Raw genomic sequence first — 24782 nt, 5'->3', positions numbered from 1 at the left:
AACGCAGGAATTCACTGCGCTGACGTTGCGCTTCCGTGGCGCTTCGGAAACAACCAGCCCCTTAGTCAACAAGCAGCATGGCGGAGCCGACGGTCCGCATGTCCGGAATTGTTTTAGCTTCTCTAATGTTTCATCATGTCAACAGCGATTCGGACGTGGTGAGGAGCACAACACATTTTCAAAGGAGTTTGCCGGGCGGCGGGTTAGCGAGTAAAAAGTTAGTCAAGCGTCGAAACTTCATCCCCAAACTTCTACACGGATGCGATGGCGTTCACTAGTTTAACAGTTAGTCAGTGTTTCAGCAGCTGAGACGTTTTTAAGCTAAAACACTGAAACTCTGTAAACCAAGCTGACGCCAACAGTCGCGGGAGCACAAGACTCGGTTTAAAACATCGGATAATTTCAATTGACGCTGATCATGGACAACTATAATGTTCTTTTGAAACATTGCTGAATTTAATATTTAAGGTGCATAGTATTTGCTTAAAAGTCCGTTAAATATAACATACTTAATGACTCTAATTTGTGTCAAAAGTCAGAATAAGCTAGCACTTAGGCACCGCCCGCCTCTATGTTGCGTTGAAATTGGTAGAAAATACAACAGAAATTTAAATGAAATTCACAGGGCAGTAGGTGCAAACTAATGACCAGGCTCTTTTCATTGTAAGTCTCTTTAAGGACAAGAGCATGTCAGAATAAGATCAATAATACAAATACAAAAACAACAGAGTTCTGATGATCATTTGGCACTTTATGAAGTCATTGATCATCATTACCAGCTGCAACATTAAAGTGATGAACAAATAATTGTAAATAATTATAATTGAATAACATAAACAGCTGCAGTTAAAACTGTAGGTAGTGTGTGGTTGTTTGTGTCACAGTTGTGTTCACAAACTAAAAAAGGTTCTAGCTATGATTTCACATGTGTGTCATTACTGTCCAGGAGGGTCTGATCCTGGGGGAGAGTAGATTTGAGGAGCAGGTCACCATCAGTGACTCTCAGGCTGATCACATTCACATCAAGGAAACGTACAGTAAGTTCTGCATCTTACATCCTCACTGACATCTTAGCACGGCACTGACACTTCATAAGTACTTCACTTGAGTTAAGTCGTGTTACATTACACTTTTACTACACATTGTACATTTCCGAGTGAATTAATAGGTTTTAACTGCTCTAGTTTATGGTTGCTTTGAAGATTAAAATTTCACATTAACACGTATTAAAATCATGTAAAATACTCATTTAGATATGCTTTTACTGCAGAATGTGTGCTTTTGCTGCTCAAACATTAGTACTCTTAATTATAATTAAAAGAAAACAATAATACCTCTCCCCACACTTTATACAAAGATTACAATACTTTTGTATTCTTACTTATGATAATTTAAGGAAGAGGGGCTTATACCACTAGTGTACTTTTACTGCATAACTTCATGAAGGCAATAGCTAATACTTAAGTACAACTGCTGGTACTTTACTTTAAGTTGATAACACTTGTGTACCTATGAATCTTTTTCTTCTCCAACAGATATCCAGAAGCACATTCCCGTCCACATGCTGAACACGTGAGTACTGCATAGGAGTACTTTTGCATTATCTTATTTAATAATATTAATTATTATTATTTCAATTAGTATTATGTATATATTATAAAGCAGAGGTTTACAATTGTTCAGTATTTTAAAGGAGATTTGTGTGTTGATGTTAGTAGCTTTTACAACAGTGTGGGAGCAGTGGACACCGAAACGATAAAGAAAATCCTGGCCGACAATAAACAGGTGTGTAAGACAAATTTGTAATAATTCTTAATGATTAGCAGTGATGGAGCAGGTTTGTGGGTTACACAGGAGAGTGTGATCGGGTGGTACAGGCAGCGCAGGAACACGGGCCAACAGATGGCGTTCCGAGAGAAGATTGTCCATGAGAACCTAAAAAGCGCTCTCTCCAACCCTCACATCGTGTTCGTGCTGCTGACGCAGAGTAAGATGACGCCTCCAGGTTCAACCCACAGGATGGAGTACGCCGCCTTCATCTCACGCAGCAGGTGAGAAACAGGAAAATGTTAGAAGGGAATGATTTCTGTGGGCCCTTAAAAAGTCTGAAATCCCAAATTCTGAAGAATATAATTTGTTAGGTCTTCATGTTTGACCCGCTGCAATAAAACTGCCAGACGTAAACATTTCCCTGAGATGTAGTGGAGTAACACTAAGAACTTGAAATAATAAGAGTATTATTACCTCAAAATTGTTCTTAAGCACAGTAGCTGAGTAAATGTACATAATCACTTTTCACCATTAGTACTGAGTACTTCTTTTACCACTCTGTAAAGGTCCTATCACTGTTTGAACACTTCACTCACACTTCAAAAGTAGCTCTTGGTGTTCTCTCTCTCTCTCTTCTCTTGGATAACATGTTGTGTTTCTTCTAATGTGAAGGCAGTTCACGAACATCCCTGTACTGGTCAACAACCTGGGTTTACTGGAGCAGCTGGCATACTGGAGGGTGCCAGCTTCATGCTCTGCAGCGGGTTACAACCTAACCATGAAGAAACACGGGTATGATCCTGCACACAGCTAACGTCATATCCGTGACTTGTGCTGCACTAACTTCCATCTTCTGTTGCTCCAGTTCCAAGTTCTTCTCCTCCAACGGGCTGTTGAGAGAAGTCAACGAGGTGAACAAAATGAACGACTCTTTGCAGGGGGAGCTGCAGGTGAGGAGCAGATGGAGCTGGTTGGAGCTTGTGTTTTAATGTCCCACTGCTTTAACTCTGTCTGGTGTTCTACAGAAAGCATGCAGAGACGTGGAGGAGAGTGAACGTCTGGTGGAAACGCTGCAGGCTGAAGTTTCAGCTCTAAGGAAACGAGTCAGAGAGAAGAAACACAACGGCGCAGCTGAAGGTGCACTGCTGTGTTTTTATTAAAAAGTAGTGTGTGTTTAAGTTCACTCTACCTCGGTTGAAATTTGTGATGCAAGATGACATCATCTTGTTTTCTCTCATGTTTAATTGGGTTTCTTTTATACAGTTTTATGTGACAAACTTTAAAGTTTGATTTAGGACTAAATGATGATGTTTTGTGTGAGCAGACACAGCAGAGGATCCTCCCGAACAGAAGAATAACCTGCGGCTTCACGAGGCCGTCAGAGCTCTGTTTGCCAGCTCTCCTCTGTTCCACACCCAGACTTTAACCCTGGATGCCTGTCCTGTCGCTGGCAACTGCTGCTGCAGCTCAGAGCAGGATGACAACACAGCGGTGATAAATGCTCAGGAAACTCCCTCCCTGCTGAACCCGTGCAGGACAAACTGTAGCAAAAGGCTAAAGGAAACACCGGCACGGAGAGAACGCAAACGCAGGAAGAGCACATCTTAATGTGGATATGAAGTGTCCTGTGGAAAAAGTCAGTCCATAAAACCTAATCTGTCTTGTTTTTAAATCAGTTCCTGTTGTTTTGTTTTCTCACTGACATTAAATGTTCTTTTAATGCCACAAAACACACACAGACTCAGTCTATGAAATGTACAGTTTGTTTTGGATATATTTTCATGTTTGCTTAATAAAGATGTTTTGTTAAGTGCGTTGTTGTCATTACCTGAGAATTGGAATGTTGCTGTCATTGAGCATGTTAATCATTTCCCAAAATGGGTTTTTAAACACTCTGCAAATGATGCCAGTTGTTGTTTTCGCCCGTTGTAATTTTACAGCTATAGAAAAAGAAAAAAAATCTTCGGTTGCACCAAAAATCCAGTTGTTAAAATGACTTGTGTTACTTCAGATCTCGGTCTCTATTTAACAACAGCTGAGAAAATAATAATTTGAATCGTTTTAGAAGCCTTCAGCATTTAAACTAATCTGAATGTAAGCGTTTAACATGGACATCAAAAGCTTTTTCTTTGCTTGTTTGAAAGCGGACTTTACAAGCTGACAGTAGGCTAATACCTCAGGGCAGACAGACTTTAATAGACAAATTATTACAGCTTAACACACAAACTCAACCACTAATCCACATGTTTGATGCCACAGATGTTAGGGTCCTTCATGAACTGTGGATGCTTGTGTGTCACTGGCATGAAACCTAGAAGGAGGTATAAAAAAAAAAAAAAAGGAATTAAACCTGAGAAAAAGCAGTGATAGACTGAGTACAGAAGTGATGCTGAGAGGTTTTTGATTTCCTGCTGTGACACTCTGAAATGGTTTTTCTCATGTTCACCTCTTATGCACTACTTCTTACACACATTAACTGCACTAAACTACTGGAGATAGAACTAGTAAGATTTAGTGACATCTAGTGGAGAGATGCATGGATCTCACCCCCTGCACCCCCTCCCTACCGTGTCTCACAGGCTCATGTCGTCTGATGGCAAAGTCAGTGTTAAGAGATTAGACTTCCCATGCGGCTGCTTCACAACAAGAGCCACTTAGCTTTTTGAAAATTTGAGGAGCACGACGTTTTTAGCAACGCTCAGTGAAATGTGGTCTGTTAAATATAAAACTCCAGATGATTAAACACTAATAAAAACATAATATTTAACACTGTATTCCATCTCTGCTAATAAATCCCACCTTGAACATTGTCACTAGAACAGAATGAGAGAAGACAGGATTACTAAGACGTGGTGAAACAAACCTTCAGCTCAGGACAGTTTAAATATGTTCATTTCATTTCGTTCATTTTGATTCTGATTCAATGAGCGAATTTGGAACTGAGTCAGATCTTTAAATAAATAAATAAATCCTTGTTGCTGCTGTTGGACAGATGCTTCATCCAAAACATCAGTAAAAGAACAATCTTTGGGAAACTCACCCAGTGAGTGAGCCTTCTTTATAGCTTTTGAAACTTCCTTTTGTTTGCTTCCACACAGACCTGGAAAAAAAAAGAAAGAAAGATGGTTTTCATCAACAAAATACTGCTACATTCAGCATCACGTTGTAAACAAGATGATTGCATTACATTTTAATGTGCAACTGCTCACCTGTGATGTGTCGGCCATAGATTCTGCCTGTGTGAGGTGAGATGAACTGAGACAGCAGCTGTGAGGAAGACAGGTAAGAGTAAATTTAAAAAACACAAATTTACGCAGATTAGAAACAGCAGTTTCTGCTGGATCTGTACAATGAAACAGTTCAACCCTGCAGCGTTGCTAATTTTCTAAAAGGTGTGCGACAGCATAAGATTTGAAATATTTATTTGAGAAAGTGCTAACAAATTTATGATATTAAGATTCCAAACAGGCCAACGCTCACTTTTTGCACTATGTGAATATTTGCATTTGATTTCTGTCAACAGAGCCTTTTTTTTAACATGCCATCACTTCAGTTGCAGTAGCTGCACACTGATTGCTCTCTGGTCAGTGAAAACTTCTCAACAGCTTTAAACAGGACTGCAACTTGTTACAGAAATACTTGCTTTCCAACTAAATTCGGTTATAAGAGCCTCTCACCTGAATGTTTTTGTAATCCACCCTGACATTGCAGAGAACACATCGTTTCTGTGGTTCTTTATACGGATTTTCCATCTTTACAAGCTTAAAGAAAATAACAAAACAACCGTTGTCGTATTTCATTTTATACCAGAAGATAACATTTTGTACTTTATCTTAGTAGCATATTTTTATGAATTATAGACAACTACCTCTGGCACATCTTTAGTAATATGAGCCTAATAAATTAATGAATGAAAAAACAAACCTACCATGTCGTCTTTTTGTTGTACAACATCCGAAGCGGCGGTGAGTCTTCTTAAACCTGTAGAAAATGAAATACATTTTCATTATAGCTCGTTAGCCTATTAGCTAACGTTAGCATCAGCATCTAAGTGGTCCTGAATCTAACTTATGTTTAACTCAAGAAGTGGTCATTAGATTTAGCACGTTTATACCAATATTACAAACATTTATTTAGCCTTACTTGTGTTTCCATGTTGTGAGAAAACAGTCTTTAGCCTCTGTAGCCCTCTCAGAGCCAGCATTTTGACCTAAGCGAGGACAGGAAGTCGTACAACTGCCAAATGGTTCCGTCGCGCCGCTCTAAATGTGACCATTCCTATCAGGTGGTTGCAACTTATTTGCAAAACTGTGCAAAATACGTACTAAAGATAAAGAAAAGAAAGACAAATGCTTCAGAAACTCTATCTTTATTCGCAAATAATAAGCATATAAACTATTTGCGAAATGTTAAAGGTTTCCGATTTAAAATTTTCGGAAATCACTGAACGTTACCCTTTTCAAAGAACACCAAAACAAGCCAGACCTCATCAGCGGTATATGTGAGGGACTGCGGTACCTTGATAGCGACACACACAGTAATAAAGTAACAATCTATAAACTGGAGAAAGGAAATAAACAACTTAGTTATTGTTTGCTAGCCAGCTAACTGGTACTATGACAACGGAAGTGATGTAGGGGGGTCCCTCTTAGTCCAATAATGTCGGCAAATTTGAAAAGGAATGAAAGCCAAGCTGTGGTCACCTTCACGTTAACACAACGTGCAGCTTGAAGCCAGTTACCTGTTTGTGTGTACTTACTTTACCGACAAACCTTTATACATATTCAGGGCCGTTTGGGATTAATTTGGAGTGTAACGCTAGCTAAGGTAGCTGAGGGATTGTAGCGTCCAACTGCCAGGAGTCGGCTAGCTAACTAGCTAACTAGGCTGGCTTTTTATCATAACCCCGACTAGTTTAACAATGCTGCTGTGGTTTTTACCAACATGGGCTCAGACCGTAATGCGGTAACTACGTACGATAGTGTATAGAAGTTTATCTGCTCCTCTCCAGTTTTCAGTTTGTTAGCTTCCTGGGCTACAGTTTGAGTATGGCTTGTTTATCAGTGGACGCCGTTTGACATGTAGCGTCTGCTGAACCTGGACATGAATGCCGACAAGCAAGATATCAAAATAAAAAGAGTTTGCACTAGGAAGAGGTCAAGGGACATCCTAAAGAGCCACCTGACACCTGCCAAAAAGAGAGGAGCGGGTCCACGTTTCCAGCAATGTCCCCCAACCAGGAGGTTCAGCAGCATCATGGCTGATATTAAAGATGTGGAGGTACGTTCCTATTTATATCAATACAAGCACCAACTTAGTACTCGAGTAATGTGTATGTGCCAAACGTAGGACCTACTAGTTTTTCTCAAAATACGTGCTCTAAAATCTACTCCAAGTACAACAATACAAGTATCTCATTAGGGAGGTGATTTGTCTTGGTTTCTGATTTTAAAGAAACACTGTTCAACGTCATGTTGATCTGTTCCACTTGTGCCGCACGTTTTTGCAGAAATTTCAAAGCTTCAGTTTTTGTTCAGTTTCAGTCATTCATTCAGATTCAGTGAGGGAGCCTCTTCAAAAACCAATTTCTGACAAGATTGATTAAATATTTGGCCATACATGATACCACATTAACTATGCATTTACAGTCTTATGTTTTTTGGCAGTATTGCAGTGACAATGAGGATTTATTTGGCGGCTATGACAGTATTCTGGAGGACAGCTCTTTTTTGGCAAAGCTAGATGATGCAGAAAAACATGAAAGGCAGCGTGACTTCCAGAGTGCATCTTACACCAGTGATGTGGATCAGCAGGACTTCACTAGTGCATGTTCATCAAATGACTGGAAACAGTCCTATGAAGACATTCTCACAGACTCCATCTTAAACGGCCTTGGAGATGAACCCTTGGACTTACCGGTCAGCCAGCTCCACTTTCAGGAACAAGTTTGTGAAAATGTAAAGAGGAGCAGACTCCAGGAGGGAACTAAAACCTCTACCCCTTTCAGAAACACCGATAGGACTGAAAGAGAGAGAAACGTGTTTGATACAACCAACAGACAAGTATGTGAAGGTTCTCTTCGAATAACCAAGAAACAAAGCAAAGTGAGGAGGAGTGTGACTGATCAGCTAAAGAGGACGATGCTCTGTAACGCTGCAGCTCCTTCTAATGTGTCTCGGGCTGTAGTTTTAAAAGAAGCAGTGGTTTCTGAGGAGATCAGCGTCGCCATGCAGGCCATGGAGACTGTATTTCCTGAGACCACTGACCTTGGGCCTTTTTTTGGACTCCCCACTAAAGTTAAAGACCTAATGTACAAACTCAAAGGAATCAAGAATTTATATGGTGATCTACTGTTTTTTAAGTCTTGAAGGTAGTCTTGAAATAATATAAGAGAGTTAGCATTAAAATGTATATGTAATACATACATTACAGATTGCACAACATGTTACAGTAATTGCAATATTTAAGAGTCCACTTCAACCACACATTGCTTGCTGAGAAATTAGAAGTTAGTAAGTAATTGTGTGAGCGTGGAGATGCATGTTACAGTTTGCAGCATTCAGCCAGTGCTGGTCTTTAACAGTTGTGCTATTGAACATATCTACTGGCTTAGCATGGCATAAAAACTAATCAATCAATATTAAATGTTTACACTATAACTGTTGTACACAGTAAACAGATGTGATATGTAAAGCAGTGAGCCTCAGAAGTGCTAAGGCTCACTGAATCCTTTGTTACCAGTCTTGTTTCCAGTCTTTATGCTTAGCTAAACTAATCAGATCCTGGCTGTAGCTTCATATATACAGTACCAACCTGAGTGAGCAAGAAAGCAAAAGCTTTATATACTGTAAGTTTCAATATAGAGAAGACTTAATTTTGTGTTTCAGACTGGCAGGAGAAGTGTCTGAACCTGGACTGTGTTCAGCAGCGGAAGAACCTAATCTACTCTCTTCCCACCAGTGGAGGGAAAACTCTTGTCGCAGAGATCCTCATCCTCAGAGAGCTGCTGTGCAGAAAGAAAGACTGTCTGTTTATCTTACCCTACATATCATTAGTGCAAGAGAAGGTACTGGTACCAAAGAAAAGCTCTGATGCAGTAAAACGTCATTTGGATCTGTATGCTACTAGCGTCAGCTTTCTGTTCAAAGCTTGTTCTGTTATTACTTTTTAACATAAGAGAAGTGTTGCTGAAGGATTGGAGTTGACATTTTTCTAGATCCATAACTCATAAATACACTAGTCACAAAAAGTTTGGGATATTCGACTTTTCCGTGAAATTTCAGAACGCATCCAAAATGCGCTAAAACCTTTATAGGTGAACCTAATTTTACCTTCTGTAAACTTTTGAAAGCACATGTCCAACTGTACAATGTGTCAGTACTTATTTCACAACATGCTGTTCTCTAACAAGGTGATTCATGAATTGACCACAAAATGTTCTGGTTCAATGTCATTTTGTATGTAAACAGTCCTCTTCATCATTCTGTTCACATTTTGACCACATAAGACCAATATGACACCCAACAATTGACATTGAGATATTGACATTATTTTGTTGTGGCACATCCACCACTGTTGTTCGCTTTTGTTTCAATAAAGTGTTTCAGGTGAAGAAATTACCATTGCTTGCTTTTACTTAAATGCTGTACTTTAATGACATAATATCAGTGTATCCTTAACTTTTGACATTTTTTTTATAAATTTTATCCAAAAGTCGAATATCCCTAACTTTTTGTGAGTAGTTTAAAATAGTATTGTGTATGAAAATGTACACTATGGCATTAGCAGTACAATTTGTGTAGGCACTGACTAGAAGAAGACTACGAACAGAGCCTTCCACCTTTGATAACCTTAAAAGAAGCTGGTTTGAATGGAACTAGAAACTACTGCTCCTTCTCTGCAGGTCCGTGGGTTGGCCAGCTTTGGTCTGGAGCTAGACTTCATGGTGGAGGAGTATGCTGGCAGCAAGGGCAAGTTTCCCCCAGTAAAGAGAAGAAACAAAAGCTCCCTTTACATCGCTACAATAGAGAAAGCACACAGCCTCGTTAACTCTCTGATAGAGACCAACAGGATTGAGAACATTGGGCTGGTGGTGGTTGATGAGGTGATTTTGTTTGAATGAAAGGTGTTTTAGACGTAAACTTATGGCTATATACAATTTGTAAGATTGTTTTCTTCTTTTGCAGCTTCACATGTTGGGTGATGGCAGCAGAGGAGCTATTATTGAAATGACACTGGCAAAAATTCTTTACACGAGCAGTAAGTCCCTTTTTATGAATTCATTCTTATTTCGTTACAGCTAGTTTGTTGAGTGCTTTTTGCATTAAATGAATAATCTTGTTCTGGTTGTCTTCAGAAACAACTCAGATTATTGGAATGAGCGCCACTCTGGGGAACATCAAAGACCTTCAAACATTTCTGAAGGCTGAAAATTACACAAATGACTTCAGGCCTGTGAGTGATTTTAGCCTTTTTTATATACCTAGTGTAGATGTAGAATGAAGGTTGGCCACAGACAGAAGACAGAACACGTGGGTGCGAATGAGAGGGACCCAAGTGGAAGGTGAGGTTACAGGGAGCAGAGGTGAAGAAGGAGACTCCGAGCGTAAAAGTTTTTTTATAGCATGCTGTTCCCACAGTGGTTCAGACCGAGACACCCACAGGCTCTGAAAAAAAAAAAAAAAAACACAGCCCGAATGTTGCTGCTCTGTCACCGGTGCTGATGTTTTGTATCTGCTTGTAACATTTGCTCATTACTGGCAGCTAAATATCTCTCCAAGGAGTGGATTAAATATTGGCTTCATAACTTGTGTCCCTTCAGGTGCAGCTCAAAGAATATGTTAAACTGAAGGACACAATATATGAAGTGGACCCAAGGGAAGAGGAATGTTTCAAGTTCTCACGTCCTCTCAATTTTAGGGTAAGAACAGTATTAACGTGTTGATTTAAATTAGAATGCTTAATGCCATGGTTCACTGTCAGCCCTGTACATGAGTGAGGTGTGGGAGGTAGTGGTGGTGAAGCCCCTTTACTCCTACTCTGCAAAGCATTTGTTGATGAGAATTGCCAATGTGGTAAAATCTTGGTAAAATCTTATTTCCGTAGAGATGCACGCAGCTCATAAACTCGCTCTTTGCCCCTATCTGCCTCCTCACACTCTCCCTGCAGGTACCAACACAGATTCATCTCAAATGTCATACTAACGGTCGTTTTAATTTGTGCTACAAACAACAAAACAATGATATCAGACTTCAGTCTGATTATTATGTTAAAAACCTGTTTTGGCTCAGAATGTTATTATCTGTGCACGTCTACAAGTAGCTGTTGTATTAAAGATAAATGTTATTGGGACCAGACACTGTGGTGAGTCATGGCCTATTGGAAGAAAAAGAAGTTGTTTGGTATAAAAAGACTTTTATTCCATGTGTCTAAGACCAAAGACACGGTCACTGATAGGGTCTGTAGCAGCTGGACATGTGTCCTCTACTGACACTGACAATTATCATCTCTCTATATGTGTATTGTATTTTATGATTGTATTCATTTCTGTGAATACAATCACAGAAACTTGAGAAGAACCTTAAAAGACAGTATTTGATATTTAAAGAAAATTAGCTCTTGACAGTATCTGTGATGTAACTGACGTCCCTCAGTACTCCAGTGCTATGCAGAAGATAGACCCAGATCACATCATTGCTCTGGTTACTGAAGTCATACCAGGACACTCGTGTCTGGTTTTCTGTCCCACCAAGAAGAACTGTGAGAATGTCGCTGGGATGATCTGCAAATACCTGAAAGAGTAAGTGAAGAAGTTGACCAACATCTGCAACTCCGCTTTCGCCTGCGCTCACTGATCCAGTGTTGTTGGCTCTCACAGGGAGTTTCTGCAGCACAGGGAGGCAGAGAAGGCCGTCCTCCTCAGAGACCTGATGGACAGTGGGAACGGATCCATGTGTCCTGTGCTCAGGAGGACCGTGCCCTATGGTCTTGCCTATCACCACAGCGGGCTGACCAATGAGGAGAGGAAACTGATTGAAGAGGCCTACTCCAGCGGGGTGCTCTGCCTCCTCACCTGTACCTCCACCCTGGCTGCAGGGATCAACCTTCCTGCCCGCAGGTGACTCTTTGGAAAACAACCGGCAGGAAAAACTCCGCTTTAGTCATTAAACATTTGTTTTGTTAAATCCCTGAACATCCTCTGTCTCATAACAAATTAAATTTCCACATTGTTTGGGTCTGATACAGAGTGATACTGCGCTCTCCGTATGTGGCCACTGACTTCCTGAAGAGGAGTCAGTACAAACAGATGGTGGGACGGGCCGGTCGGGCTGGGATCGACACTGTGGGAGAGAGCGTCCTCATCCTGCAGGACAAGGACACAAACATGGTAACTATTTTAGATGCTGTCTGGTTTTGTCCCACTAACAGTGCAGGATAAACCCAAAGGCGTTCATTTTACTTTTTACAGAAAACTTCAAAAGTTCAGATGATCATTAAAAGAAATATTTCAAGTATATTTCAAATATTTCAACATTTATTGTCCATCCAGTGGCTCCTCACTTTTCTCTAAGAGGTATTTCTATTTACTTTTATTGTTGTTTTCAGGCTAAAAACCTTGTGTGTGCCCCGATGGAGAACTGTTACAGCAACCTGATGCATGATGATGGAAAGGGCGTCCTGAGTCTCATCCTGTCCCTCATTGGATTAAATGTAAATCCACCTGCTGCTGTTTTTTTCTTCTCCTCACATCTGAGCACATTGTTTAGCGGCAGCTGAGTTAAACTGTGCAGCTGTTTTGTTGCAGATCACCACCTCCCTGCATCAGATGAAGGAGTTCCTGAGCGGGACGCTGCTGTACGTCCAGCAGCAGCAGCTGTGTGTGGAGAAGAGTCTGTGGGAGGTGGTGCAGCAGAGTGTGGAGCTCCTGAGGGAGAAGGATCTCATCACTGGGACTTCAGACGGCCAAACTCTGCAGGTCACCAAGCTGGGCACAGCTACTTATAAAGGTCAGCAACTATAAATCACTCTCGGGACTTTGAATCACAGGTTGAAGAGTGGTGGAAGAGGAGTCAGTACAAACAGATGGTGGGACGGGCCGGTCGGGCTGGGATCGACACTGTGGGAGAGAGAGTTCCTCATCCTGCAGGACAAGGACTCGGATCTGTGCAAATAAAAGTCTTACATTCAAAAAATTACTTAAAAAAAAGTACAAAAGTACGATCAGAAAAATATAATTACTGTACCAAAAGTCACACAGTCATCATTTACTGGTAACTAGTAATGACAGCAATAAGAGTAAAAGTATCATTAAAAGAATTATTTAAGTACCTTGAGTAACACACGTAGTTACTTTCCACCACTGTTTGAATGTTTACAAATTGTGATGGTGATCTCCAGTCCGTGGTCATATTATTAGGTACTAATGAACCTTCACTAAGTCATAATGGTCACTTTTTGTTAATATTTTCTCATCACGTGCAGTAACTTCCAGCTCACAGACAGTAAAACAAGTGTTATAATAAAACAGGAGACTTACGATTTGAGGATTTTGTGAAATTTATTTTGAACGTCTGGAGAGAACCTTCAACATACAGCTGAATCCTGTAGTTGCAGGGGAGGCAAATGTCACAATGCCTCACTTTAAGTAATTGTCTCTAAATGTGCAGCAGGTGTTTGAGAGCAGCTCTGTGTCCACCTGTCCTCCTCAGGCTCTGTGGATCTGACCTATAGCCACGTTCTGTACAAAGACCTGTCGAGAGGTCTGGAGGGTCTGCTGCTCAACAGTTACCTCCACCTGCTCTACCTGGTCACACCATATGACCTGATTTCACAGTGCAAGCCTGACTGGATGGTTTACTTCAGACAGGTACAGAGACAGCGCTGGACATTTTAAAGTCCCTTCTTCACTGATCTGTGTGTTATTATTGATGTTGTCGGTCTCTCCCAGTTCACCCTGTTGTCAGCTGCAGAGCAGAAGATGTCTGCAGCCATTGGAGTAGCTGAGAGCTTTGTTGCTAGAAAAGCTGCAGGACAGACGGTGAAAAAGGTAAGAAAGGCTGCTGGATAACCCCAGATACCAACTGCATGATATTTTGTCCGATTAGACCGATTAGGTCACTGGGTCAAATCCGATGATTACAGAGCCATGGCTTGACAGAGAAATTTGACAAATACCTGAATCAATCACAGCTTGCCATCAGTGCCATTGTTGATCTGTTGTGTCAGGATTTGTTTTTGCTTTCTTTTAGATCACCATTGCTCTGTCTTCGTAATTATTTTCCAAAAATTCGATTTTGGTATAAGCCTAAAGTGGTTTTATTCCTGTTCTTCGTGCTTTCTTTGGCTCTCACTTCCTGACACCTTTGGTCACACTGAGAATCAGCAGTAACAGTTTCCAGAGGTGATGGGAAAAACTCTTAAACATGTATTAAACAAGACCTGATAACCATGAATCTTTATTACTCATATGTGGAAGGTACAGTGATGGTTTTACACATCAGATTTCACAGCACTTCCACTTCACAGCATATCTCAAGGCACTTTACATAATAAAGACTATACAGATTTATAGAGAAACACTGACAAATCCCCCTCAAGCAGCACTAAGGAGATGGTGGAGAAGTTTATTTTATGTGTGAGGTAAAGGACATATCCTGGTCAAAAATAACTCCAAGGTCCCCCACCATGGTACTCATGGTACACCATGAGGCCAACATAATGCCATTTAAAGTACCTATATGGTTAGACAGCATATGTGTGAGATTTTTAAGCCCAAATACTTCTGCTTCAGTTTTTATACAGCATTTAATACAAGCACAAATACCAGTAGTATTTTGACTGTTATTGTAGTCAATAGTTGTAGTCAGTAGTTGTTATTGTAGGGGACTGTAAATCCTGTAGTCTGAGCCCAGCATTAAAGTGTCCAATTGTAAATATGGGAGTTGTTCACGGTTTTACTTTTAATCTTGGAGCAGATGAGCCGTGGACTTTTTAAAACAACTAAATAAATCGTTGACTTCTCTGGTAGCAGCTCCTGTCGTGGTCGTCAGTGCGTCCTTCTGTTTCAGGACGTGGACATGGTGGTGGTGAGGCGGATGTATCTCTCTCTGGTGCTGTTTTCTTTACTGAAAGAAACAAACCTGTGGAGCGTAGCCGATCGGTTTCAGCTGAGCCGAGGCTTTGTCCAGACTCTGCTCAGCTCCTCCTCGGCTTTCTGTTCCTGTGTGCTTCACTTCACTGAGGTACCGCCATCACTAGCATCTGAGAGAAACACTTCACTGGAAGATAACTGAGGCTGTTTATTTTGAGAAATGATTAGTGCTTTTTGTGTGTGATCAGGAGCTGGAGGAGTTTTGGCCATTTAAAGCTCTGCTGATGGAGCTGACGCAGAGGCTAAGTTACTGTGTGAAAGCTGAGCTCATCCCTTTGATGGAGGTGGCTGGAGTCATGGAGGTCAGTGAGTAAGGACATTGTCATTACTGTTTCCATGCAAAATCAGAACCAGATATATCATTTAGAAATCATAGGTTATTGACAATCTTCAGGGTTTCTTCACTATCACAGTAATCCAGTGGTAGTCATCTGTACATCCACACCGATTACACCGCAAGCAAGACCTAAATTTGATCTGGTAAAATAATCAGGACATTACATGACACTGTTGAGCTTTTCTAGCCTCTCATTTTCTGACGGTTTTAATAGTTTTAGTCTATTCGAATGGTTGTTTTCCATGTGGGTGGCATGTTTCCACCTCACATTTGCGACATCCCTCTTTTTAGACTAAAGCTTAATTTCACACGGGGCCGATACAATGCAGTAAAAAGGAAACGGGACAGGAAGAGCAGCCAGTTCATATTATACAGTTATGCAGTCATACAGTTGTTGTTATGTAAACGGGATTTAAAATGACTGACCACCTTCACTACTGAGATAAATGCTCGTGGCTTCACACACAGCAAACAGGTCTCCTGAAAATCATCCTGTGTTAAAATCCCTTAAATATACAACATTTGATAAACGGTGTGTTTGCTACAGTTGTGTTAATTTTTTCCCTCCAGTCAAGAGCGAAGCAGCTGTATAACGCTGGCTATAAGACGCTGACCCACCTGGCAAATGCTGACCCTGGTGTTCTTTCAAAGACCATAGAAAACCTCTACAAGAAACAAGCCAACCAGATAGTGGCTTCTGCTAAAGTGAGCCTCATGTTTACCCGTCTGCTTCATCATTATGCTTTGAACATGATCAATAACAAGTGAACTGCTTGTGTTTATCAGATGATGTATCTCTGTGTTCCAGATGCTTCTGAATGAAAAAGCTGCAGCTCTTCAGGAGGAGGTGGATGACCTGCTGATGAAACCTTTGGATCTGCCCCTACAGCTCATCTGAGCTCACTTATTACTGGGTAGTTATGTTGTCTTTGTAAACTGCAGGGGTTTTCTGTTTTTTAATTATTTCAAATACATATTTTATTAAAATACCATAAAAGGCATGAGAACCATTCAGTTCGTTTGTCATCAACTCTTTTACAAGTGTTCAATTCTGTGAGAAGCACAACAAGAATATTTATATCACTCTTGTTTATGGGATTAGTTTGTCATTGTAATTAATGAAGCGTGACGAAATAGTGCATTTGTTGGGAACTATTTTCAACAGCGGATTAATCCACATTTGGTGTCTAGTGAGCATTTGACGGTGAATGTGGGGCCGAATCTAAATAAAGCACCGTTTATTCATATGATAATGAGTTTTGATGAGTGTTTGGCTAAACTGTGGAGCTTCATGGCAGAGAGGAAAAACCAAGTAACCATGTCATTTTTTTTTTTCTTGGAAAACTTATTTCCCATAATAATGAGGATCTCAAAATTATAGGATGCCAATCTTGTAAATATGAGATCAGATTGTTGTAAGGAAAACTTTCCCCTTAACTCCTATATGTACCTCAAAAGGCTGATGTAACGGTCAGTAAAATAAAGTCAGTCATCAACATAAATTATAACTGTTACATTGAAGGTTTTTTGGGGTCATGCCACAGTTTTGTAATGTATGTGACACCCATGGTAGACTACCAAACCATGGTTTGTGATTTACTGACTAGCAGCAGAGTTGCCCTCTACAACATACAAAGGCTGCAAATAACAATTATTTTTATGCCGATTGATTATTTTTTCAATTAATTTATAGATTTTTTTTACATTGTCATGGCAAATCTGGTCTTAGACGCCTCAAGTGTAATCAATAAACAAGCTTCAACATCCAGGACGTTTTTTAGGGTTTTATTATCTTGCAAGAGAGAATAACATCGACATAGTTTCAAATCTCCATCCTATGCAGTTCTAAACTTTACACATCACACATTAGTTTTCTAACCTTCTGTTGCTGGGCAGAACATTCTCCACCCTCAGGCTACTGCTCCCAGCCCTTTTCCCCTTTTATGGAAACCTTTTCCCCTTTCAGCACTTTGATAAGCACCTGTGAGCATGGAGTGACTCTGGGTGACTACAGTGTGGGATGGTCTGCTGTTAGACAATAACTGACCTTGGAGCAGTTCTGCAAACACTTCACGACAAAACATGGATATGAGAGAAAATTTGATCAACATTTTAAAAGTCCTTCAAAAGTAAACTGAGTACAAGTTGCTATTACAACTAGACAAAACACAGATGTTAAAATGTAATCATACTTTTTATTTTTCAATTAATATAACAATTTATTAAACATTAGAATTCATCAATCATTTATATTTCATACGAAACATACATTGTTTATGTAAATTGTCTCATTACAAGGAAATCGTATTTAATCGCATGTATACACCTGTAAGGGCCATTTATGTTGTTGCGTCTTCCCACCCATAGGTTGGACACACCAATACTCTTAATAATATACTCTATAAATTTGTTGTGCAGAAGAAGTTAAATAAATAAATAAATAAAAAGTCCTATATTCTTTGAGCATCACACATTAAAAGTTGAGTGCCACATAAAGCAAGAAAAAAGCAATGAAAAGACACATAAACACAGGTTGAAGTAAAACTTACTAATAGTCAGAAAATGAAGCTTAAAATGATATTGCAACCACAAGGAGACACAAGCCAGTGTCTTCTTGTGCCAGTCCCAAGTCTGGATAAATGCAGGGTGTCGTGTCAGGAAGGGCATCCGACGTAAAACACATGCCAAATCAAATATGCAAATCATGATTTTCAAAGACTCCCATACCGGATCGTTCGGGGCTCGGGTTAACAACAACCGCCACCGGTGCTGTTGACCTACAGGGTACCGGTGGAAATTGGACTACTGTTGGTCGAAGACGGAGAGGAGGAAGGCAGAGAGAATAGGAAAGCTAAGAATGTAGGACTGACAGTAGGGACTTTGAATGTTGGGACTATGACAGTGAAGGATAGAGAGTTGATTGACATGATGCAGAGAAGGAAGGTGGACATACTGTGTGTCCAGGAGACCAGGTGGAAAGGTAGCAAGGCTAGAAACTTAGGAGCAGGGTTCAAGTTGTTCTACCATGGGTCAGATAGGAAGAGAAATGGAGTAGGAGTTTTCCTGAAAGAGGAGTTTGTGAGGAATGTTCTAGAGGTGAAAATAATATCAGACAGGTTGATGAGTCTGAAGCTGGAAATTGAAGGCGTGATGTTCAATGTTGTTAGTGATTATGAACCACAGGTAGGATGTGAGTTAGAAGGGAAGGAGAAATTCTGGAGTGAGTTAGATGAAGTGATGCAGAGCATCCCCAGAGGTAAGAGAATGGTGATTGGGGCAGATTTCAATGGACATGTAGGTGATGTATGGACAGGTTTGGTCTTCAGGACAGGAAGGCAGAAGGACAGATGGTGGTAGACTTTGCAAAGAGGATGCAAATGGCTGTAGTGAACACTTTCTTCCAGAAGAGGCAGGAACATAGGGATACATATAAGAGCAGAGGTAGAAGCACTCAGGTGGACGACATCTTGTGTAGACGTAATCTGAAAGACATCAGTGACTGTAAAGTGTTGGTCGAGGAGAGTGTAGCCAGACAACACAGGATGGTGGTGTGAAGCCTCTGTTGATCAGAAAAATGCTCATAATCTGCAAGTGTTGCCGGTGGTTTGATTCTTCAGCAGACCATAGAGTTTGCAGAGTGTAGTTTTGTGATTTGTTGTCATTCTGAGATATCGACTGTAATATTCATATGCTAAACGAAACAGTGTGTTGCCAGACTTTCAAGTGGTTTTATGTGAAACGTGTTCTTGGGACATGAATGATGAACAATGAACTTTTGCCAGTTTCAAGCGTATGATTCAAGCTTGTGTTTGAGTGTTGCAGAGGGCCAAGCTGTAACTCAGAAGCTGCCTATAGTTCTCCCATATGTTTCTGAGTACTTCACTCATTCACTTAACAGAATGCTGGTTCTCATGGAGAAGAAATCGAATTGTAAATGGGGAAAAAAGCGCGTTTTCAAGGCAAAGCATGTTATTGAATTTCATGTTGTAAATTGAAATAAAACAAAAAGGACACATTTTTCTCTCATTCTTTTTGTTTTAATAACTTAAATGCTCTAGTTTAATGATTTGAAATAAATTACATTTTACTGACTTTTAACTTAAAACATTAAGAGGAGTGATTGGATAAAGCAATTGACATGACAAAGGATTTTAAGGTAAAGGAACTTGGAATTTAGTGCATTGAACCTTTATGTTTGTAAGTTCATGCTATAAAAAGTTTTCATTAAACATTACTTAAACGTTTTAAGACAAGCAGTATCCTCACATTGTTAAAGTAAACTCAACTTTTCCAGGCTCACAGTGTGAAAAACAGATAAGGGAAACTAGGAAGAGGTGACTGGGGATGGTAGGCTTTGTAAAACAGGTATTATTCTTCTCCTTCGTATTATTATTATTATTATTATTATTAAACGGTAAATCCAGAGTTTCTATACAGTATAACCACAACGTGACACCTGTGACACTTTGTGCCAGATACGTCCACTTTAAAGTAATTTAAAGTGGTTCATTCAAATCAGACCAAAAGCCTTTAAATCTAACCCAGTTTGTTCAAGTGTGACTGAGTGTCTGTTTCACACTAGTTCATAGTAACTAAACATGATTAGTATTTTTTCATAAATCTCTAATCTCTAATTAGCCAGTTGATGTGTTGACAGTGTGTAATATAAATGTCTCTGCTCTTTATTCATCAGATCTGTCACTGAGTTGGGATTTCTTCTAAGTTCAGCAGTCAGCTGGTGCAGCAGAGGTCCACAATAAAGTCTGAGAAAGAAGAAAAGCACAAAGTTAAAATGTCGACGGTGGAAGGAAGAGACCAAAACGCTGCCACTTGAGGAAAGAATGACACGATGTAAAGGTGAGAGGTTCTGTACCGGGAGCAGTCAGGTTCTGGTAGAGGCAAACACAGCAGCTGGTTCAGATGGAGACTCTGTCTGAAGCAGCACTGCCACTGGCAGAAAGCATGAGCCACATCTGGCTGCAGCTGGCTCCATTCCCCTTCAACCTTTATATCTTCCATCCTGCTCTCAAACTCCCCCTCTGAGAATGTTGCACAACACAAGAGAGCAGATTTAGCCTGAGTATTTAGGGTTTAAGTCTGTGGTCTAACTACAGAAGAGCTGTTAGTGAAACTATGTGATAACAAGCTGGAAGATGTTTTGTCCTACATTTATGTTGAACACAAAGGAGCAGAGACTCACGTGGATCCAGGTGTTCTCCATACACAAACCCCAGCAACAGAGCACAAACGTACTGCTTGTTTGGAGCTGTGGTGTGATTTCTCTGGCGATACTTCCACCAGAAGTTGGTCACACAAAGCGGCAGCTTCATGTGGTCGGGGACGTTTTCTAACACTAAATCAGGAGATTCCAGAGCTTCCATCAATACATGACGACGCAAATCCTCAGGAGCCTGAACAGACACATATTACACTGACAACAACTTATTTATTTAAATCACAAAACAGCCATGAAGTCATGACATCAGTCAGTGTAATGACAGATGTATGAATGAACCTCAGTACCTGATCCAGATGTTGTAGCTGCAGCTGCTGCAGTTTGTCCTGACTTACACTGGGATGGAGAGGACGGACGTCTTTTTGGGACACAGATTTTTCATCAACTCTGTCAAACTCAGTGCACAACTCCTGTCCTAGTAACAGTCCATAGAAGTACTGTCTGATATGCAGAGCAGCAGAGTAACTACTGGGCTGAGAAAAGTCCTCTACAAGCGGAGTCAACATCATCCTCTTGTGATGCAGAACATCTGTGACGAAGGAGGTGAGTTTGCCCTCCTGAATTTTATCACACATCCACTGAGGCAGGACTCCACCATGTGTTTCTGCTTTGACGGGACCTATGACGTATTTTCTGATGGACTCGAGGAAAGGTCTCTCATCCATTTGGACATTAACAAACATAAAAGCTTCTTTCAAAGCCTTCTTCTGTTTCTCCTCTGTATCCTGCAAATTCCTGAGGTTCACTGTACTCAGGAACTCCAGCAGAGCATGAAGGCGATTGAGCTTCCAATAGTTAGACATTTTACGTGGAGGATATTTTTTTACAAACTTTCCTTCGTCTTCCAGTCTTGAATAATCATTTCCTGCCATTGAAGCAAACACTGGCATGAGAGCAGGGTCGATGCTGAAACGGGTACAAAACTCTGAACGTCTGTAGCGATTGGCAGAGATTTGTCCATTTTGGATGTTTTTCCACTCAAATATCTTAGGATGGAATGGAAGGAAACCTCCTTCCAGGTCATAGATGTAAAAATCAGAGTCATGAGACAACACAGGACAGCCCAGTTCATTTGCCAGAGAAGCAATCCTTGGGTCTGCCTCTCCAAAACTCTGTTCAAACTCGATCTCTTTTTCAGTTAAGACTTGTTTGAAGACTTCTTTGATGAGTGGAGGTAAGATTTTCTTACCTATTGAAAAGGTGCTGCCAATCATCCCGTTAGCTATTCTCTTTGCATTTTCAAGTTTATCTTGCAGACGAGACTTGAGATTGTCAAACTTTTCAGGACCTGATCCTCCATCCAGAATCACATGTGGTGTCACTTTACAATCCTGCAGAGCTTGAAAGAATTGACAGACCTTCTCTTTGAATCCAGCATAATCTCCACCATGGCTCTGGTCTAGACTGGAAAAATAATACAAAGAGTAGTACAGACTTGATGCATCGATGACAATATGGCTGTTTTTTAATGTAAAATCCTCCAAGATGTTTGACACATTAACCAGTGAATTAAAGATTTTAACCCCCATGATTTTAAAGAGACTCGTGAAAAATGACCAAAGGTGTTCTAACATGTTCATCGTCCTGCTGCAGAATATATACAGACCAGATTAACACACTGGTACATGCCCACACTGATACAACCTGCCTGACCAGTCGGATTTACCTGCCATGCCAACACCCATAATTCAGTTCCTGATCAGAAATGCTCACACTAACAAGCTGGGCAGAGCAGATAGCATCCAAAGCATGTAATCAGGATGTGAACGACACACGTGGGTGAAATTCCCTTGTTAATGAGCAGGTTGGCTAAAGTTTCTCTTTTACAGAAACACCATATGAACAGTTTAACAGAAATGAAACAAAAAGAAGAGATGAAAACATGATGGTGAGTCCTGTCCTCATTCTTTTTACTCTTCCAATATTGACTTTTACATGTGAGCTGTACAGTAAAACACGGGAAAACACGATGCTATATGTTAAAATACTAAATTTCCAGATCTTGGTTCTCAGTATAAATGGCTCTATGCAGGGGGATAGAGACACTGACCCACATGGAGAATTGATACAACTGGGGACATCGTGGTCAGCAACAGGGTGTTGACACAGGTCCTTCAGAGCCTCAGAAGATAAAAGAAAATACAATTTATTAAATTTACTTTTACTTATTTGTGTTGTTCATTCACTAAATCTGTTTGATTTTGGATTTTCTCTGCACACCTACAGTTACATATATTTAGAAATTCTGCTTTTCAAAATGTGTATTTCCACTTTGGTTTCTATATTCCTGAAGTGAAAATGTGAATAAAACACAGAAGGAAATGAAACTGCGCAAGGACGTCATAAAACCTGGAATGTTTTTTCTCTGTAAGATGAACACAGGCCAAAGGTTAAGATGTTTTAAAAAAAAATAAAAATCAAAACAGAAGTTTACCACAAACATTCAGACATAAATATCCCACGAACACCAAACTCAATGATCATTTACGTTTACGTTTACATTTACATTTACATTTAGTCATTTAGCAGATGCTTTTATCCAAAGCGACTTACAAGTCACGACTTACAAGGCAAGCAAAAATGTAAGTCAAGGAGAAAACATCAAAGCAAAGTCCTTTACACGTTTTACATTTAGCTATTTAGCAGATGCTTTTAACTTACAAGTGAGCTACAAGGCAGCAAAAATCTAAGTCAAGGAGAAAACATCAAAGCTAAGTCCTATCAGAAAAGTGTCAAGTCAAGTCAAGTGGCTTTTATTGTCATTTCTGCTATACACAGTGGTTCACAGTACACAGTAGAAACGAGATAACGTTCCTCCAAGAACCAAGGTGCTACAAAACAACACAAGCTATGTAAAGTGCATCGAGTGCAACCTAGTGCAAACAGTGCAGATGAAAAACAGTACAGACAGACAGTGTTGACAGACAACACAAGTAACACAGGACAGGACACAGAACCTTAGACACTGCCGACCAGTAAACCTATTGTATACTATTTTACAGTACAGTACAGTCAAGTGTGCTAAAGGTGCAAAAAAAGCAGCATGTAAACAGTATAGTGCATTTGAATGTCCAGCATGTAAACAGTACAATTGCAGTGGAATGTGCAAAAAACAGCAGGTAAACAGTGCGGTAAGTGTAGAATAATAAAAATAAATAAATAAATAAGTGATGGTGGAATGAATTGAGATGAGTAGTGAGTGATGAGAGTGTGTTGAGTTCGGGTTGTAGTGTGTGTAAGTTCCATTTCAGTTCCGTGTGTTGAGGAGCCTGATGGCTTGCGGGAAAAAACTGTTGCAGGATGTATCGGGATGTTGTCTGGATGTAGCAGCCCGAATGCTTCGGAACCTCTTTCCTGATGGCAGGAGTGTCAAGAGTGTGTGTGATGGGTGTGTGGGGTCGTCCACAATGCTGTTGGCTTTGAGGATTCATCGTGTTGTGTAAATGTGCATAATAGATGGGACAGAGACTCCGATGATCTTCTCAGCTGTCCTCACTATCCTCTGTAGGTTCCCAAACCAGGCAGTGATGCAGCTGCTCAGGATGCTCTCAATGGTCCCTCTGTAGAACATGGTCAGAATGGGGGGAGGGAGATGGACCAGGTGAGGTTGTCCGCCAGATGAACACCAAGGAATTTGGTGCTCTTGACCATCTCCACTAAGCATTCATCAAGAATCAGTGGAGAATGGTCGCTCTGTGCTCTCCTGAAGTCCACAACCATCTCTTTAGTTTTGTCAACGTTCAGAGACAGGTTGTTTGCTCCACACCAGGCTGTTAACCGTTGCACCTCCTCTCTGTAAGCTGACTCGTCGTTCTTGCTGGTTAGACCCACCATGGTTGTGTCATCGGGAAACTTGATTATGTGGTTCGAGCTGTGCATTGCTACACAGTCGTGCGTCAGCAGAGTGAACAGGAGAGGGCTGAGCACACAGCCCTGAGGGGCCCCAGTGCTCAGTGTGGTGGTGCTGAAGATGTTGTTCCCGATCCGGACTGACTGAGGTCTCCCAGTCAGGAAGTCCAGAATCCAGTTGCAGAGGGAGGTGTTCAGGCCCAGTATGCTCAACTTCTCGATCAGGTGGTGAGGGATGATTGTGTTGAATGCTGAGCTAAGTGTTTATATTTCATGAGATGCAAGTGCAAGAAAGAGCAGAAAGGAAGTATTTTGTTTTTTAATAGTATATTTAAGTGCATAGGCAATGCAACCGCAAGGGGGCACAAGCCAGTGTCTTGTTGTGCCAGTCCCAAGTCTGGATAAATGCAGGGGGTCGTGTCAGGATGGGCATCCGATGT

General features: G+C 40.6%; 4 protein-coding genes across 14 annotated transcripts; 2 read left to right on the top strand and 2 right to left on the bottom strand.

The window, feature by feature from the left end:
- Positions 1-5: 5 nt before the first annotated feature.
- Positions 6-3580, top strand: abraxas1 (abraxas 1, BRCA1 A complex subunit). 5 transcript variants are annotated; one of them, XM_067484646.1, is made up of 9 exons: positions 6-158; positions 947-1037; positions 1536-1572; positions 1731-1785; positions 1855-2051; positions 2443-2562; positions 2636-2720; positions 2796-2907; positions 3095-3580. In XM_067484646.1, the coding sequence occupies exons 1-9, from the start codon at positions 78-80 to the stop codon at positions 3376-3378; spliced, it is 1062 nt and encodes a 353-aa protein (XP_067340747.1). In that variant the 5' UTR covers positions 6-77; the 3' UTR covers positions 3379-3580. The 5 variants fall into 5 exon arrangements, with proteins under 5 accessions (XP_067340747.1, XP_067340746.1, XP_067340745.1 ...); XM_067484645.1 differs by having other exon boundaries at positions 1719-1785; XM_067484644.1 differs by having other exon boundaries at positions 1716-1785.
- A 364-nt stretch (positions 3581-3944) lies between these two features.
- mrps18c (mitochondrial ribosomal protein S18C) lies at positions 3945-6367 on the bottom strand. Its single transcript, XM_067484649.1, has 7 exons — positions 6225-6367; positions 5914-6094; positions 5699-5751; positions 5448-5531; positions 4980-5037; positions 4811-4870; positions 3945-4081 (listed from the first exon to the last, which is right to left on the bottom strand). Exons 2-7 carry the CDS (start codon positions 5972-5974, stop codon positions 4005-4007), a joined length of 393 nt encoding a protein of 130 aa, XP_067340750.1. The 5' UTR covers positions 5975-6094; positions 6225-6367; the 3' UTR covers positions 3945-4004.
- A 320-nt stretch (positions 6368-6687) lies between these two features.
- helq (helicase, POLQ like) lies at positions 6688-16798 on the top strand. 7 transcript variants are annotated; one of them, XR_010911616.1, is made up of 18 exons: positions 6688-7050; positions 7419-8112; positions 8658-8836; positions 9674-9874; positions 9957-10029; positions 10127-10224; positions 10592-10690; positions 11424-11569; positions 11648-11887; positions 12016-12157; positions 12376-12480; positions 12575-12776; positions 13479-13636; positions 13718-13816; positions 14838-15011; positions 15109-15230; positions 15828-15962; positions 16066-16798. XR_010911616.1 is itself a non-coding variant. In XM_067484637.1 (18 exons), exons 1-18 carry the CDS (start codon positions 6874-6876, stop codon positions 16153-16155), a joined length of 3108 nt encoding a protein of 1035 aa, XP_067340738.1. In that variant the 5' UTR covers positions 6688-6873; the 3' UTR covers positions 16156-16798. The 7 variants fall into 7 exon arrangements, 4 of the variants coding, with proteins under 4 accessions (XP_067340738.1, XP_067340737.1, XP_067340739.1 ...); XM_067484637.1 differs by having other exon boundaries at positions 7437-8112; positions 15109-15222; XM_067484636.1 differs by having other exon boundaries at positions 15109-15222.
- A 2474-nt stretch (positions 16799-19272) lies between these two features.
- Positions 19273-22061, bottom strand: LOC137103892 (single-strand DNA endonuclease ASTE1-like). The gene is made up of 4 exons (XM_067484640.1): positions 20781-22061; positions 20458-20668; positions 20131-20296; positions 19273-20020 (listed from the first exon to the last, which is right to left on the bottom strand). Exons 1-4 carry the CDS (start codon positions 22020-22022, stop codon positions 19888-19890), a joined length of 1752 nt encoding a protein of 583 aa, XP_067340741.1. The 5' UTR covers positions 22023-22061; the 3' UTR covers positions 19273-19887.
- Positions 22062-24782: the final 2721 nt, after the last annotated feature.

The sequence above is a fragment of the Channa argus genome, chromosome 18 (genome assembly GCF_033026475.1).
Source record: "Channa argus isolate prfri chromosome 18, Channa argus male v1.0, whole genome shotgun sequence".
In the NCBI taxonomy this organism is placed as follows: Eukaryota; Metazoa; Chordata; class Actinopteri; order Anabantiformes; family Channidae; genus Channa; species Channa argus.
This window is presented reverse-complemented; position numbering and strand designations above follow the sequence as displayed.